Source organism: Fulmarus glacialis, unplaced genomic scaffold (assembly GCF_000690835.1).
Source record: "Fulmarus glacialis isolate BGI_N327 unplaced genomic scaffold, ASM69083v1 scaffold8565, whole genome shotgun sequence".
Lineage (NCBI taxonomy): Eukaryota > Metazoa > Chordata > Aves > Procellariiformes > Procellariidae > Fulmarus > Fulmarus glacialis.
This window is the reverse complement of record NW_009211123.1, coordinates 71,601-86,993: the sequence shown is the minus strand read 5'-3', so window position 1 is coordinate 86,993 and position 15,393 is coordinate 71,601. Positions and strand designations below refer to the sequence as shown.

Genomic DNA, 15,393 nt, shown 5'->3' with positions numbered 1-15,393 from the left:
GGAAGCCTTCTGCCTTTTTGCCTGCTGCTTCTCCATCACCAAATCAACCTGCTCACTTACTCCTGGAGAGTAAAAGCCACCCAAACCAGGTGATTTAGGTTCATACAGCCTAGTCATCCCCACAAGTGTAGCTCTCCCTTTCTCCAGAGCCGGTGCAGGACCCTGTTACAACCAGGACCTCACTGCCGCTTTGACCACCTTATTGCACTGCATTATTTTTTCCCCAAGCAGCATCCCTGCACCATCTTGGTTTCTGCCTTCTCCTGACCCCTAAAGGGGTTTTTTTTAGGCTTCAGACAGAAGAAACTCCAAATACTCTCCATCTACGTACCTCCAACACAACAGCCATGTCTCTTGAGGTCTCCCCTTTTGTTTTAAAGCAGCAAAGCTTTATTTGCCAGGCAGGGGAGATGGGGAGTGCCCCTTTCTCCAGACCCCAGTCCCTCTGCTGACTCTTCCCCCCTCTCCAGTGCCACCGCTGCGATAAAGCCTTCATGAACGACTCCTTCCTGCAAGCCCACGTGCAGCGCCGGCACGCAGAGGCCACCGAGGCGGGTGAGCACTGGGACGGTTTCTCCCTCCACTTTCCCAGGCAGGTTTTCCCCCCATCGGAGGTAGGTGCTGGAAACCAGAGTGACCATAGGAGGTTAAAGACAACTTCTCATAACTTCTTTCTTCTTCCGCATTTCTGTGAATGTTGACTGAATGCTTTCTGCTTGCTGCCTTTCCCTTCAGCACAGGTAGGACATGCAGCCGAATGTGAGACTGCATGTGCATTTACAGCTCATCTCTGTACCTCGGTTTCCCTAAGGATCTTCTGCACCCAAAAATTCCATGGAACCGTGGGGATGGAGCTACATCGGGGTGTTTGGGAGAGTGTTTTGCTAGAGTAGGAGAGGAGTTCACCTTCCCCGTGCCCCTTTTTTGGCAAGGAATTGATGCTCCTTTGCAAAACGCTTTGAAAGCTGCAGGTGTAACGTGTTGTGAGAGCCACGGAGCCTCATTACAGCTTCGCCTGCACCCGGCACTTGAACGTGGCAGATAAAAAAGCCGCTTTTGCTGTTTGCTGGCAGGTTGAAACCCCAGCCCAGGGCTGATGCAATGCAACAGGCTGAGCTTTGTTCCACAGGTACCTTCCCCGGTGTAGCCTGAAACGTCCAAGCAGGGCACTTTGGCTGCTTGGGGGAGCAAGCCCACCGCAAAGCCACGCTGCTCCACGAGCCAAGTTTACAAAAATAATTAAAAAAAAAAAAAAAAATCAGAGGCCACATGGCCACATTTGTCATGGTTTTTTCCTGCAGCTCAGCTACCTGCTTCTCCACCCTGAAACCCTACAGCGGTTTTGCTCAGTGCTTTAGTAGGATTCTCCACCCCACCCAAAGCAAAATCCCCGTAGGAGCTGGCAGATCGCACCCTTGCTCACGGCACCTCTGTTTCCCCGGGCTTTGCAGAGAGGCAGAAGATGAAGCGGGTGAAGCAAATGGAGGATGAGGTGGAGGAGCTGAAGGCGAAACTGCAGGAGACACGGCAGCAGCTGGAAGCGGAGAGGGAAGCGGAGAAGCTGCGCAGGGAGCAGGTATGGGGCGAGGGCACCGCTGCCTGTTTGGAAAAAAATGGGGAGAAGCGGGAGAAAAAGTGATGAAACATGGGACATTTTTAAAGCGCAGGTGAAAAAGGCGCTGAAAAATATGTTAAGGTGGGGCTCATGCTTATTTCTTTGGAAAATTTGCCCCAAAAATTTCCCGTGGGAAGCGTCACGTGGAAGTAAGGACTGTAAGGGTGCCTGCCCAGGAGGCTCTGCTGCCTCGACCGCCCCATGGTGTGCAGGCAGGCTCTGAGCAGCGATGGGTGCAATGAGAGCGTTGGTGCTCATCCCGCTGGCACCAGGGCAGAGGCCCCAGCCCTTGGTCCTTCTGGTCTGCAGCCAAAACATCTCCTGCCCCGATTTTTCCGCTCCCTTTAGGAAACGGAGAGAGCTCGCCAGCGAGAAGAAGAGGGCAGGAGAGATTTGGAAAGGTGGAAAGAGGAGGAGAGGATGAAGCTGCATGAAGAGATAGACGGCCTGAGGCAGCTCTTCCTCGCAGAATTCAAGGACGTGGCCAGCAGGAGCAGTGCCATGGAGGGGGTGAGCAAGCACCCCGCATGCTCCTCAAGGTGGGCGAGGGGATGTCCAAGCCTGCTGCCTCGCCTGGTCCAGGTGGTATCACAGGTTCACAGCCCAAAAAGACCTCATTTCTTTGCTCTTGGGGCACGCAAGCATTTTGGGGTTGGAAGCAGTGGCTGGCCAAGGTTGGGCTCCCCAGGAGGAAAGTGGACACACAGGTCCTTCCTCTCCCCACTCCAGAAACTGCAGGAGCTTCAGGCCAGAGGGGCGGCAGTGTCCAACCTAGGGACCCTGCAAAATGATGATACCGAGGAGGCACGGGGCCAGACACCAAGCCGGGCAGAGCTGCGGGGCAAGCAGGAGAGGATGGCAGTGCAGGTGAGCAGTGTGGTGCCCATGTCCTTACCCCTACTGCGCATCCCAGGAGGTGCATTTTGATGGAGGTGGACCCCCATCCATGCATGCAAAGTGTGCTTCTGCTTCATGGATGTCTGTTCAGGTTCAGGTAGCAATGGGCTCCTGCTGGTGTAGAGCACTGACAGTCCGAGTCCAGAAATGGGACCTGGACGGTACAGAGGACATGTCACAGTCCCAGGTCAGCCCTGCTTGCCGCAGGGAAACCCATCTTCAACGGAGCACTGCAGAAGCTCACCACAAGGAAAAGCATTTAAAGTACCAAATAAACAAAAGAAATTTATTTACCCCTGAATCGGCTGCCTTCTCAACATCTAAAAACATCTGAAGAAGGCTTTACCGTGCATGGTACATCTGAACATGGAGTAGGGTGGGATCGGCACCACTGTTACAGTGCCAGCTGTCCTTCGGGACCCAAAGGGAAGCTGAATTTCTCCGAGTACAATGAGATCGGTTGCCCATGCCCACGAGAAGCCCCCAGCCCGCAACCCCAGGAGGGAAACGCCTGTGTGCTTAATTTGGCAGAGGGCAGAGCAGAGGCAGGCGCTGAGGGATAACTGGGCACAGGAGGTCCAGGTGGGTGCCAGATGTCCTTGGCAGTGCCCAGGCACCTCGCTCAGAAAAGACCTGGCTGTTTCCCTTATGGTTTTTCTCCATCTTAGCTTCAAACTTCAGAGATGTTAGGTCTCTTCAGAAAAACCAGGGATGCCCTCTCTGTGGATCAGCCCAGCAAGTGGTAGCCAGAAAGAGCGGGGCTACACACTTAAAATAAGCCTTGGCTGGACTTCAAAGCCCAGCGCAACAGAGTACAGTTATTAGGTTGTCAAGGGGAAAGAATAAATGAAATGCAGCAACGAAAGCTGTGGCCTATCGCAACCAGTGAGGAGACACGAGCTTGCCACCAGCAGACTTTGAAGATGGCTGTACATCTTCCGCAAGGCCCGATCTGCCCTTTGGAGGACATCTCAATAATGAATAAAAATCCAGAGAGCTGCCCTTGCTGGTGAAGGGAAGAGATGGCTCCAAACCCATTTTTACCATCTTCAAGTCTTCTCGTTCCTTTTTTGCCCCTCTCAGTTGAAGAAGGAGAACAAGACACTCCGTGCTGCCCCATCCCAGGACCAGCAGGCGGTTATGGACCGTGTCCATCAGCAGATGGATGCCCTCAGCACCTGGTTCAGGGAGCAGCCCAAGGTCACGAAGTCCCTGGAGAAGAAGGCAAGTGAAATAAAAAAAAGGAGGCCTCGGTTCATCACGAGGGTTTAAGCAGATGTTTAACTCTAAGCAGCCTTAAAATATTTGCTGGGTTAAGACTAAGCCTAATTTCAAGCCCATTCTGTAATGCTTTGCTACATTCGGCGCTTTTTTGCACTCATTAAACACGAAGCATTGCATGAATATCATCTGGCACGTACCGTGCCCACTGGGGTGTAGATCACCAGAGCAACACTTTGCATTACAATTTGGAGCATCTTTTACTCGTTATCAGATCTGTGAATAGCACATGGGTATAACAGGATGGCATCTGATGTGCTAGTGATGATATTGTGGAAAGGGAAGCCACTAAGCTGACCCCTTGCAGGTATGGTCTGCTTAAAGGAAATAGCACTTGGGGAGTGTACGCGCCCACTTTAGGCTCTTGCTATTTTCCGCTCCTTTTTTTGAATGCGTTTGATAATAATACTCTGCAGAGAGAGGAAAACTGACACAAAATTATAGGCAAAGAAATGATTTTTGAATGATGCCCAATCTATTTCTTTACAGATCAAGCTACTATCTGCCAGCAAACCTGAAGGTAATGATTGCATTTTTAAAGTGAATCAATTTGGGTCTAAATAAATTTTTCATAGCTAACAGCCCTTCAGACCACAATGTCTTCTCTGTCTCCCTCTACAAAAGCATGCCATGGAGTCCTCTCCAGGGAGCTGGCTGTATGTCCTCTCACACGAAACCACGAAGTGGACACCTTCCAGTCCCTTGACTATCTGCCACAACAGCGTAGCCCACAGCTCTGGTCGCTGGCACAAAACTAACTTGTCTCTTGGGTGGGTTTTGCATTACAGCCATACCCCAAAGGAATGAGATTTCAATCAAGAGCTCACAGCTTGACCTTGCCTTCTCCAAAATGATTCCAGTGGTTATTTGCATAAAAATAAGGAACTGAGGCACGCTGTGGTTTCTTCTTTACCATCTGGGTTTTCTATAATCAAGTGCCAGGGAAAGAAAAAGGGGACTTCTCTGCTGCCCACCCGGCCAGGTGCTGCTGCTCAGAAAACAAAAAAGGCCATGAAACAGGGATGCCTATTAGCAAATACCCAAGGGGTACATCGTTGACCCCAGCCCCGAGGGGTAGCAGAGGGCTGTTTGCCTACTGACATCCTCCAGCCGGTGGCCTTGGTGGGTGAGCGCCCTGGGTTTTCCCTCGGGGATGTTCTCCAAGGGCTGGTGCCGGACCTGGGCCAGCCTTGGATCCCCAAAGGAACAGGTGTGTCCATACTTTCCATATAGGAAAACCAGGTGGTGATCAGCGCTTGCTTCTGCGCTGTGGCCTCGGCTCCTCTTTTACCCTCACAGGCTCCTTTCTTCCCTGCAGTGACCTGGGAGGTGACCAAAGCGGTGGCTGATGAAGAGTCATCAGGTGGGTACCGGAGTTGGGACCATCCCTATCCCCAGAGCACCAGGATGAAGCTGGCATTTGGCTTGGGGTGCTGTGCGGTGCGGACGGGGGGGTGCTGGGCAAAGGTGGCGGTGATGAGGTGGTGGGCTGGGGCCAGAGGGGATGAGCTCTCTGGTCCCCTCTCAGCTGTGCAGAGCATGACAGCACCACGACCAGCCCTGCTGCCAACGCTTCACCCGGGAAAGCTGTCCCAGGCAGTTGCTGGGCTGTGGGTGGGATTTTGGAAAAGTTGTGGACAGGAATTAATCAAATTAGTGGAGGAAGTTGCCCCTTCATAGAGGGATGTAGTCTGCTGAGAGCAACCAGTTGCTTGCTCTGGGACTGGTGGGACCTGTCTCCTCAAAGAGGAGGAGGGGGGACGCACCAGCCCCCTCCCCAGGGCGCAGACCACGAGTCGCTGTGCTGGTGCCAGCACCCACCTTTATTCCAGACAGGGAGGAGGCTGCCCTGGGTGGGAAGCGGAGGCTGCTGGAAGCCCTGCGGAGAAACCCAAACCTCCTGAAGCAGTTTCGCCCCATCCTGGAGGAAGTGCTGGAGGAAAAACTGGAGAGCATGGGGGTCAAGAGGGTGAGTCTGCCCCTTCTGTGCCAGCCCTTGCAATGCCAGCCCTGAGCCAGTGCAGGGACACAAATATTTTGAGGGGGGGAAGAACAACTGAAATACTAACAGGCAGTAAAAAAAAAAAAATCCCCGTCTGGAGCAATCACACTCTGAGAGGCAAATGGGAAGGTGGAGGCAGAATCACACAGTAGCACAGGGAATAAACTGCCGTGCCTCTGTCTCTGAGCTTGGTTATTAGTATCTCTCCAGCAAATCGTTCTCACAAGCAGCCTTTCATATGCTAAATTACCCAGGGCTCCCTCTCTTCTAGGGAAGGAGGGTGTCTGAGGGCACAGCAGCCCCTGTCACGGGGATTTCAAGGGGACTTTGACTGCCCAATTCCTTTTCATGCCAAGCATATTAAATAGTATGTCCTACGAGTCTTTCCGAGCTCCCAGCAATGCAACACCACCACCTAGCACCTCGCAGAGTTGGTGCAAGGGCAGTGAGCAGGCAGGCAGCGGGCACGGCTGCTGGGGACCGGCGTTGCTCCATCAACCTGCGTTTCTCACCTTTCTGTTTCGGGTCCCAAAGGCACAAAGAGAAAGTGACTGAATAACTTCTCGTGTGATTGTTTCCTGGAGGTACTTGTAAGGAGCACTCCTGGGTTCATCTCACATAGGCTGGAGCCCTGGCATGTCCCCCCCTTTCCCTGGCATGTTATTCAGGAGCACTGAGGTGGTATCAAAAGCAGCAGAGGTGCCCAAAGCCAGGCCTGCAGGCGTGCACCCCCTTCACCCTTTGCTTCTCATCACTTCACATCTCTACCAGACCAGGATGTTCATGGTCGCAAAACCTGCTCAAGTTGTAAATACCACCTAAGAGAAAATGCTGCACTTACTCTGTAGCCTAGAAATTTTCCAAAATAGCTGAGATTTACTCTTCAGCAGATGAGGGCTTTGCAAACGATGACTGAAACCTCATTGTGGGCTGTTTGCACGGGTTACATTGCGCTGGGGAAACGGTGGGTGTCAGGGCTGGTGAGACCTGGGGGTTTTGGGGGTCCCTGACCTTGGGGTTTGGACAGGGCTTGGAGCTTGCAGGATGCTCTTGAGATATGGGCAGTGCTGCCGAGGGCTTGTTTCACCACCTGGCACTGTGGGAGGACAGCTTTTTTGCGGCGGTCCCCTCAGCCATCCTCTGCTTTAGGTTGCGAAGGGGATCTCCACTCGGACCTACAAAAGCCTCCAGGCTCTGGTCAGGCTTCAGCAGCAACAGAAAGCTCAGAAATTTCCCGGTCTCCTCCACCTGCGGGATGAGTTGATCCGAGCGGTGATGGGGAAAGTCAGGCGATGCAAGAAGCCCAGCACTACTTTGCCTCGACAGCTCTCCATCATCCCAGGTGAAGTGACCTCCTGTCCTCTCTACATACCAACTGTGGGGACCTGTGGCCACCCACCAACGGCCACGGGATGCCATTCCCTTACCCAGTGAGACAACAAGACAGAGAAAGGGCAGGAAAGGGCATTTAGGGTGATGCAAGTCTCTGCAATTGCTCTCTGCCTGTTGACCTCACGTGGGTTGGCCTGACATATTCAGGAAAAAACATCAGCTGCCCCCAAAAGCCCCATAAGAGTGAAATACAGGTTTGGCAGTGCTTGCAAATCCCTTTTTCCCCCTTTTTTTCTACACAACCCTGTGTCAGGTGGGCTGCGTGCTCCCCCAAGGGCAGCCCACAGGACTACCAGGTAATGGGAGGTGGTTCTCCTTGCTCTCAATATTGCCTTCCAGCTCAAAGCCTGAAGAGCTCCAGGTCCCTTCGTGGGTCACAGCCCATGGCAATACCAGCTGCAGTAGAGCCTGAAGCCTCAGTAATCCCCCAGCCTGCTCCTCGGAGCAGAGCCCACTCCACCCACAGTCCCCCGAGGACTCCCTGGGGCACCCTGTGGACCTCCAAAGCCAGCAGTCCCCACCGAGGACTTGTCCCACGGTGGAGGTGAGTCCCATCGCCTCCTTTCGGTCTCCAGGCAGGTAGGCAGTGCCCGGGACCCTCGGCCACAACCTGGCCCCAAGTGTGCTGAGCACTGCCCAAACACCAGCACCTTTGGAAACTGCTGAGCGGTGGGTGATGTGGCACCCCAAAGGGGTTTGTTTAGAAAAGGAGATTCCTGGGGTCTTCCTGCCCGTACGGGCTGACTCAAACAACTCAGCAAAGTCAGACCTGGGGGCTTGTACCCACCATGTGGTGCTGGAGATAAACACGGGGCATTTCCCACTGGTGTTCGGCTCCTTCTTCCCCTCCCAGAACCTCTGCAAGGGGATAAAGGAGTTCTCTTGGGGCTTTGGAGCAAAAGTAGTAAAGATGCAAAATAAAAGCTTGGAGAAACTGTGCAGACCATGCAGAGAAGAAACAACATAGAGAGGGTGTGAGATGGCAGCAGAGAGGAAGAGGAGCTCATCTGTGACCAAGAGCAAGAGAGGAAAAGGAATTACTTGTTTGCTTCAGGAGCAAGAAAAAGCCAGATCTAGGTTTTAAACTCAAGCAAAGCACTATCCAAATGCAAGGCAAGGTATGGGTGTGAGTATTTGTTGGAGATGCCAGCAGGAAGGTGTTTGCAGTCGGTGGGTATGATGGACCTGTCCGCAGCCATGGTGAAGGCAGAGCTTCTCCATGGGCTACCCTGCTCGGGGTCAGATCACAGCCCAGAGCATCGCAGGGCTTCCCTGCATCTGCTGCAGGGGTGGGGAAGGGGGGACGCCAGAGCAACCCCACGCCCGACCCATCTCTCTGTGCACCAGTTCAGAAGCGATGCTGGGAGGGAAGAAACCTGCCCCATTCCCTGTGGGGCTCAGCTCTCGACAGGAGCCAGCGCTCTCCGCAGTGCTGCCAGGGAATGAGACCGACTCCGACGGGTGGGACCTGGACTCGCTGGAGGAAACAGCTGGTTCAGGTACCAGCAACCGCTGGTGGGTGAGCGAGGTGGTGGGGACAGTCCTGGTGAACACCATCAGCGCTGCCGTGTCACCTTCTTCCTGGGGCTGAAGCGGGAGAAGTCTTACCCCGCCATCCCCCAAACCTAGCCGGGCAACAGGGCACTGCTGGCTTTCACCATCTGCAACGCGTGTGCTGACCCTGCCAGGGTATTTTCCTAGGGCTCAGTAAATCCCGCGGCTGTTTCTTTGCGCAGGGGGAAACCAGACTGTCTAGAAGACGCAGGGAACCCCACAGGACCCAAAGAGCTGTCAAACACAAGGAGGAAAGCTTGTTTTAACTGTCAGCTATATGCTATAAAACCCGATGTGAACCATGTGTCAGGGAACAAGGTGGGCACTGCTCCTGGCCCCCTCGGAGAGTTGGGGGGGCAGCGGGAGGCACCTCTTGCCTATGCATTAACTGCAGAGAGCAGCAGGTACTCCTTGCATGTGGCTTTGGTGTCTCCCAGGCCAAAAAAGAGCTGTCGGTGCTCTGCCACACACCACTAGCCCAGGCTGCGTGTGCGGGTGGAGGTTTCCTCCAGCATCCTTGCACGCACGGGAACGTTCCCCACCCAGCGCTTGCTTGGGGAGGGAACCCCCCCTGCTTTATCCTATGCACAAAATGATTGCTTCCTGAAACAGCTCTGTTGGGATGGGTCCAGTGAGTTTAAGCTATTCAGAAACCAACTCACCCTGGGGCGGCCAGCGGTCCCCTCCCTTCCCACCGAGCTGTGCCATCATCGTGCCCTGGGGCTCCCCGTTTAACCTGTTCTGCCCCGCACAGGGACAGCCACATCCACGATGGTGAGGCTCTTGGAGAGACGCCTGGATGCAGTGGCACAGAGACCACCCGGTGGGGTGAAACCCTTCCCAGCCCTGAGCTCAGCATTGCCCAAAACCAGCCAGCCCACCAAGAAACTCCAGGTATCTCGTGCGAATGTGGCCGCAGGGATGTTCTCTGACATAATTTTCATCAAAAAAACACGCATGTCAAACCCTCTTCTCAGCTCCTACCCATCAGCAGTGCCACAGGGCATAGCCTGTGCGCAGGGCGTTCAAACTTAGAGCAGCAGAGACTTGGTCCTTGGCCCCTCCATCCAGTTACAGTCATCTGTCCTTCCCCTAATATTTATCCATTCACCCTCTTTGGGGAAAGGAAAAAAAAAAAAATCAGTATTCATGCAGTTGGGAGCAAAACATAAGCGCCAGAGAATCAAATTGAGAAAAGGTCTCTGGAACAAATCCAGAGATAATTGGAGTGATGCAATGGTGAAATTATTAAATTACTAAAACAGGACTCAAACTTAACCTCAATTTATGGGGGAGATCTGATGTAATTAAAGTGGTGGCAGTGTTGGAATCAAATTGCTTTTTTAGAAAAAAAAATTAAAAAGGGTTGTACCCAAGGAAGGCCTGGCACAAATATTGGGAAGATTTTCTTTTTTTCTTCTTGCAATGACAATTAAATTCTGGGCCTTCATCTGGCAAAGTTAAAAAAAAAAAAGTGAAGCGTGAGATTTTTGGGACAATTTGCAGTTTGCAAGCCATGGAAATAGAGAAGGGGTTTCCTGTGTGGCGTCCCGGCACGAGCATATTTGCCCTCTTTGCTCTCATTTTTGCATCAGCCTGACGGAGAACAAATCCCCGCTGATTTGTAGCAGGGGAGCACAGGGCGCAAATGCGGGGTGTGGGTCTGGCCCTGCTGCTCCCCTTCACCCTCTCTGTCCTCCTCTCCAGTTTGCAGGTGACTGCAGTGACCTGGAGACCTCCTCCGTGGAGGACCTGGCCGATGCTGAGGGGGCCACCTGGGTCCCCAGGGCCCTGGGGACCGGGGCTGCGAGGGGACACAGGGTGGTGACAGGGAAGTGAGAGTCCTTTGCCAGCAGCCACTGGATGGTGCCACAAGACCAGAAATGGGCAGCAGCTGCTCTGAAGCCTCCCCAGAGCTGCTCCTGGGCTCCGGCCGCCCCTCTTTTTGGGAAGACCCCAACGTTGGGGCTCTCCCAGACAGCACAGGGGGGTTGGGTTCTCCCTGGCCAGCCGCTGTGGATCACATCAAGGAGGATAAATGCTGTGTCGTCTGAAAAGGAGTGATTTCTGCTCTCCCTTCATCATGCACATGAGCAATAACAGAGTGTCCGACAGTGCCATGAGCTTTTGGAGCCTCAGCAGCTCTCCCTGGACCTTGCATCCCACAGACTGGGGCTGACTCTCCATGCCGGACACAGCCCGGCACTTGTGTGTGGCTTTTTTATTCTTTAAGCAGTTCAGAAAATAGAGTCGGGGAAGGGAGGAAGCAGCTTTCCTTCTTGTTGCATCTCTCTGCCGGTGCTCCGGAGGGTGATGGAAAAGATCTCATTTTCTGCTCTAGGAGGAACCTGGCCTGAATAGGAGAAACCTATTCTAGGAGGAACCTATTTCTGTTCTAAGAGGAACCTCGGACAGAATAACAAGCCACAGCTGCTGCCTCCTTCCTCCTTTCCTTCTTGAATCAGTGGAAACTCCAAGCCAAAGGATGATTTTTTGCACTGTAAACATGACCACATAAGCCTGACTCTGGAGATAATGCTCATCTGTGTAAATTAAGTTCATTTTCCTAATTCTCTCTATTTTGTACATTTGTAACAGTGCATTTATGATTTTGATCCCTTAAAAGTATGAAATTTTGCAAAATACAATACGAAAAACTAGCACTTCTCAACTTCTCTTTTCCAACCCACTCAAGTCCAACCTCTGGTTCAGACTTCTACCATTCCCTATTTCTAACATTTGCCTGTGGGTTTTAATGCTAGGGAGCAGAAAGCCCAACCGGGGCTGAGCAGAACAGGGTGAATTAATTTAATTTCACTGAACAGCAAAAGTACCTTCCAGATAACTGTTCACAAACATGCAGAAATCCCCCCATATTTTGCAAATCCCCGTGTCCCCTGGTATGTGCACATTCACCTCCGTGCTTATACCCACTCATACGGTGTGGCTCTGTGGCTGCATACCTTGAAAAAGATTTTTTCAATTGTAATCATTCAAGTTTAAGAACTATACCTGGCTTGTGTTATTCATTGCTTACAGTGCTATGGCCAGATATGTTACTTCATGCTTAATTTAACGGCTGTTGTTCTTTTTGGTGGGTGTCGATCATAACATACACTGCTTTTAATAAGTTAAATAAAGGAGGGATGGTTTTACCCCTTTCAGAGCACTGCTATTGGTAACAAGGAAAAAGAAAGGAGCTTTTTATCTGTAAAAAATTACAGGTGGAGGTAGCAGTGAGCATTTGCTCCTGTGAGAGGGGTGATAGGAAACCTGTCCTGGTTCATGCACCTCTGCCCTCGCTGCCTGCCACACAGCAGCCCCGGGCTGGGCTCTGGTGCTGGCACGGTCTGAAACCAATGGGGAAATAAATTTCTGCCCAAAAGAGCAAACAGGTAGGAAAAGGGCAGAAAGCAGAAGCTGTTTTGCCTCGACTACGTGGCAAGCTCGGTGCCAAGGCAGGCGCCCTGCCCAGCGCTAAAATCTAAATCACACACGTCCTGCCGGCTGCTGACCAAACCCTGCCAGCCCCAGCCCTGGCTGCTTTTGCACGTATTCATCTGCTGACAAGTGCGAGAATCACTCTTACATTCGTTTTACCAGCAGTTTTCATGCCTGAGGTGCTTTCGAGCCATTGCAGTGAGCTTCATGCACTCAACACGACATCCAGATGGTGCCAGAAAGGTGAGGGAAGAACTTCCCCTAAGTTTGGGAAACTCCAAAAATAGCTGACGGCCTTGTGCTAAGAGAAAGGTGACACTCATACTCTGACAAATGAATAAATATAGATACAGACAAAGCATATTTTATTTCAGACTGGACATTTTGAGCCAGCATGTTCCACGGGCAGTTGTTCTCTGCGTGCTCAAGCTGCAGCGAGCCACCTGGCAGAGGATGCAGTGGGCACGGAAGAGCCATGAAGATTCCCCTGGGTTATCACAGGTGATGGGCTCTGTCTCCAGAGAAGAGAACAGAAGAGAAGAGGAAGAAGTGACTCCAATGACATCGGCTCCATCAGCGTGTCTTGTCCACAAAAGAAATTTTACTCAATTTTTTTTTCCTGTTGTTTTATGGACTCCTTCCACCGATAAAGCAACTGCTTATGTACCCCTTTCTGGAGTACTCTCCTTTTCCTGATGACACCAAACTGGGCCACGTTCCCAGGTACCTGGCACGAGTCTTGTGCCCATTGGCACTGCCGAGCGCTCGTGCTGTGCTGCACGATGCCGAACCAGCGGAGAGCAGCAGGGATGCTCCCGAGCAGGTGGATTACTGCAGCCAGGGGAATGCAAAACAAAGAAAAGCCAGCAGAAAGCACGCAGTGGAAAAGAAAGTCAGAACTGCAAGCGGGGACTCTCACTCGCAGCCGAGGTTAAATAGGCAGACAGGTGTCCTGATATTTCCTTCGCACAAAGATTTCTTTGTGATTGCATTAAGGAAACAAATTCGGCTTCTCCCGCAAGAGAACAACGATCGAACAAGAGCTGCCTCCAAAATTCACCTCCCTCACCCTGTAAAGATGCGATGCTGCGACACCATGAGACGACGCGACTTCGTTAGCAGCGAAAGCAACGGGGAGGCTGCTGCAGGCAGAGATGGCCCGTGCAAACCACAGGCGTCCTGCCTTCATGCTGCCAGCACCTCTCAGAGCCTGAGAGCATATCCCCTCCCTCTCAAACCTGCACACCTGCTCCTCGGGTCTAATTCTGCCCACCAATGCTGTGGTCGTGCAACACCAGCCTGCTGCTTGCTAGCAGGCGGTGGAGCAGGCTCGGCCCATGGGCTGGAACACACATGCTTAATGCCCAGAGGCTTTTCCTGAAAAAAACCTGCAGTTTTGTTAAATGATGGAAGATGCAACCCTAGCATCATGGCGTGGTTTGGAGGAGCGGGTCCTGTCCAGTACCCATGCTTTTTCCTCGGCATGACTTTTGCCATGGTTTCACCTCTCCTCCAGTGCAAGCAGCCCAAACCTCTCCCCTCTGCCCTGACCTATGTCCCCCACCTGGGCATGTAACCCCCATCCCTCCCATACCCAAACTGCTCCCCTTGAATTCCCACAGGTTTTTGTTTTCTTCCTCCTAATTTTTCAACCTTGTCTTTAGTTCAGCACAGCATGGAGGGTTTTCCATGGTCTTCACCAATTGCTGACACCTCGTTTCTCCTACCAGAAGTGACTCCTTTGTCTTCATCCTCTCTGGAGTCTCTGGAAACAGCAAAACAAGTTCAGAGCCAGCAAGATAAAGAACTAGCCAATTTAATGAAGGAGAAACCATGCAAATCAGGGTTTCCCTCTGAAAAAGGGACCTTTGCGGTGCCATGCAAATTGAAGGGCTAAAGAGAAACCTGAAGTTGGTTTTACAAACACTATCCCAGCTGATGCCTGCACAACCACCTTCCAGGTAACAGAGCCATGCCATTTAGGACATCCATGGGCCATAGGCAGGACCCCCTTCCCATGGGTGCAAAGCAGCACAGCTACACTGAAATCATTTGTCAGGCCCTTGCCAGGAGTTTAATGCCATTGGAGTCTCATGCTCTTTAAAATAATATGGTTTGTGCTTTGTTTTTCTCAATGACATTTGTCTTCGTGGGACTCCATTTATTGGTAATACTTTTATAAAGCATGAATATGTGTGGGACAATTAGTAGATAATCAAGGCATAGCACTAACAATCTCTGAATGTAACGCAACTCTCCCAAATAATACCAAGCTGAAAGAAATAAAGGAAAAGAAAAATCCTATCAAATTCATTCAGCTGGAATATCTCACCCAGAGAGCTGTTCTCCCATAATATTTGGGGCAAGCACAGTGTCATAAATCTTAGTGCTATTAATCCGTAGACTCATTCATCTCTGTTCAGCTATATAAAAGCAATAACCTTGTCACTATAGAAAGGAAGATTGGGCTTTTAATTGCATATAGATTTCAGGAGAGTTCTTATCTCATAGTCCAATTTGTAGCTTCAGATACGGGTCTTCGCTTTCCTTGGTCAAAGTCCATGCAAATCTGCCGTGCTCTCATATACTTATAAATGTTACAGAAGCTCAGAAAGAACCTATACAAAGCTCTGCTGGCAGATAATACACACAGCCTTTTCAGCATTTGCTTTATTAAACAAGCCTATATTTAATTAGCTCCTCTGAAACAGGATATGCATTTTTCAGAGGATGATCAAATTTATGGAAACAAAACCATTTCTGAGCGCAGGCACACATGCACACACACACGTCGCCAATCACAATATTTCCCTGACTCATCTCCCTTGGCTCTGCGAGTGCTACCAAATGATCCTTTGCCCCGCAGTCTATTGTCAATAAAGGCAAAATAATCGGCAGGGAGGGGTCTTCCCTCCCTCACCGGTAACAACGGCAGGAGGAAACGCTGGATTTTTTCATGGGGCCAAGGGATCTGCAGTATCCGGGCTCCACTTATTTCCAGGCTTTACTCAGCCAAAGACTTTTAGAGGCACAAACCCCTTTGTTGCTGTGCAATTGGTCAAACCAGCAAGCCCAGTTCAGCCCAGCAAATATTTAACTGCTCCTCCCAAACTGCAGCCAGGCAGCCAGGCAGGATGGTGAGGGCTTTGCTCTGCACCTCTCGGTACGGCACCGTACACTCCCGAGTTTCTACCTGCGGGGTGACCGGCTG

The 15,393-nt window shown here is 51.6% G+C and overlaps 1 protein-coding gene across 1 annotated transcript; it reads left to right on the top strand.

The window, feature by feature from the left end:
* Positions 1–470: 470 nt before the first annotated feature.
* Positions 471–8,778, top strand: DZIP1L (DAZ interacting zinc finger protein 1-like; the record flags this gene model as incomplete). Its single annotated transcript, XM_009577410.1, has 12 exons — positions 471–555; positions 1,452–1,576; positions 1,964–2,125; positions 2,345–2,482; positions 2,604–2,699; positions 3,044–3,094; positions 3,596–3,736; positions 4,283–4,313; positions 5,112–5,156; positions 5,626–5,762; positions 6,945–7,137; positions 8,618–8,778. Coding segments are annotated over 12 exons (1,365 nt in total), but the record flags the coding sequence as incomplete, so codon positions are not given.
* Between the last annotated feature and the right edge of the window lie 6,615 nt (positions 8,779–15,393).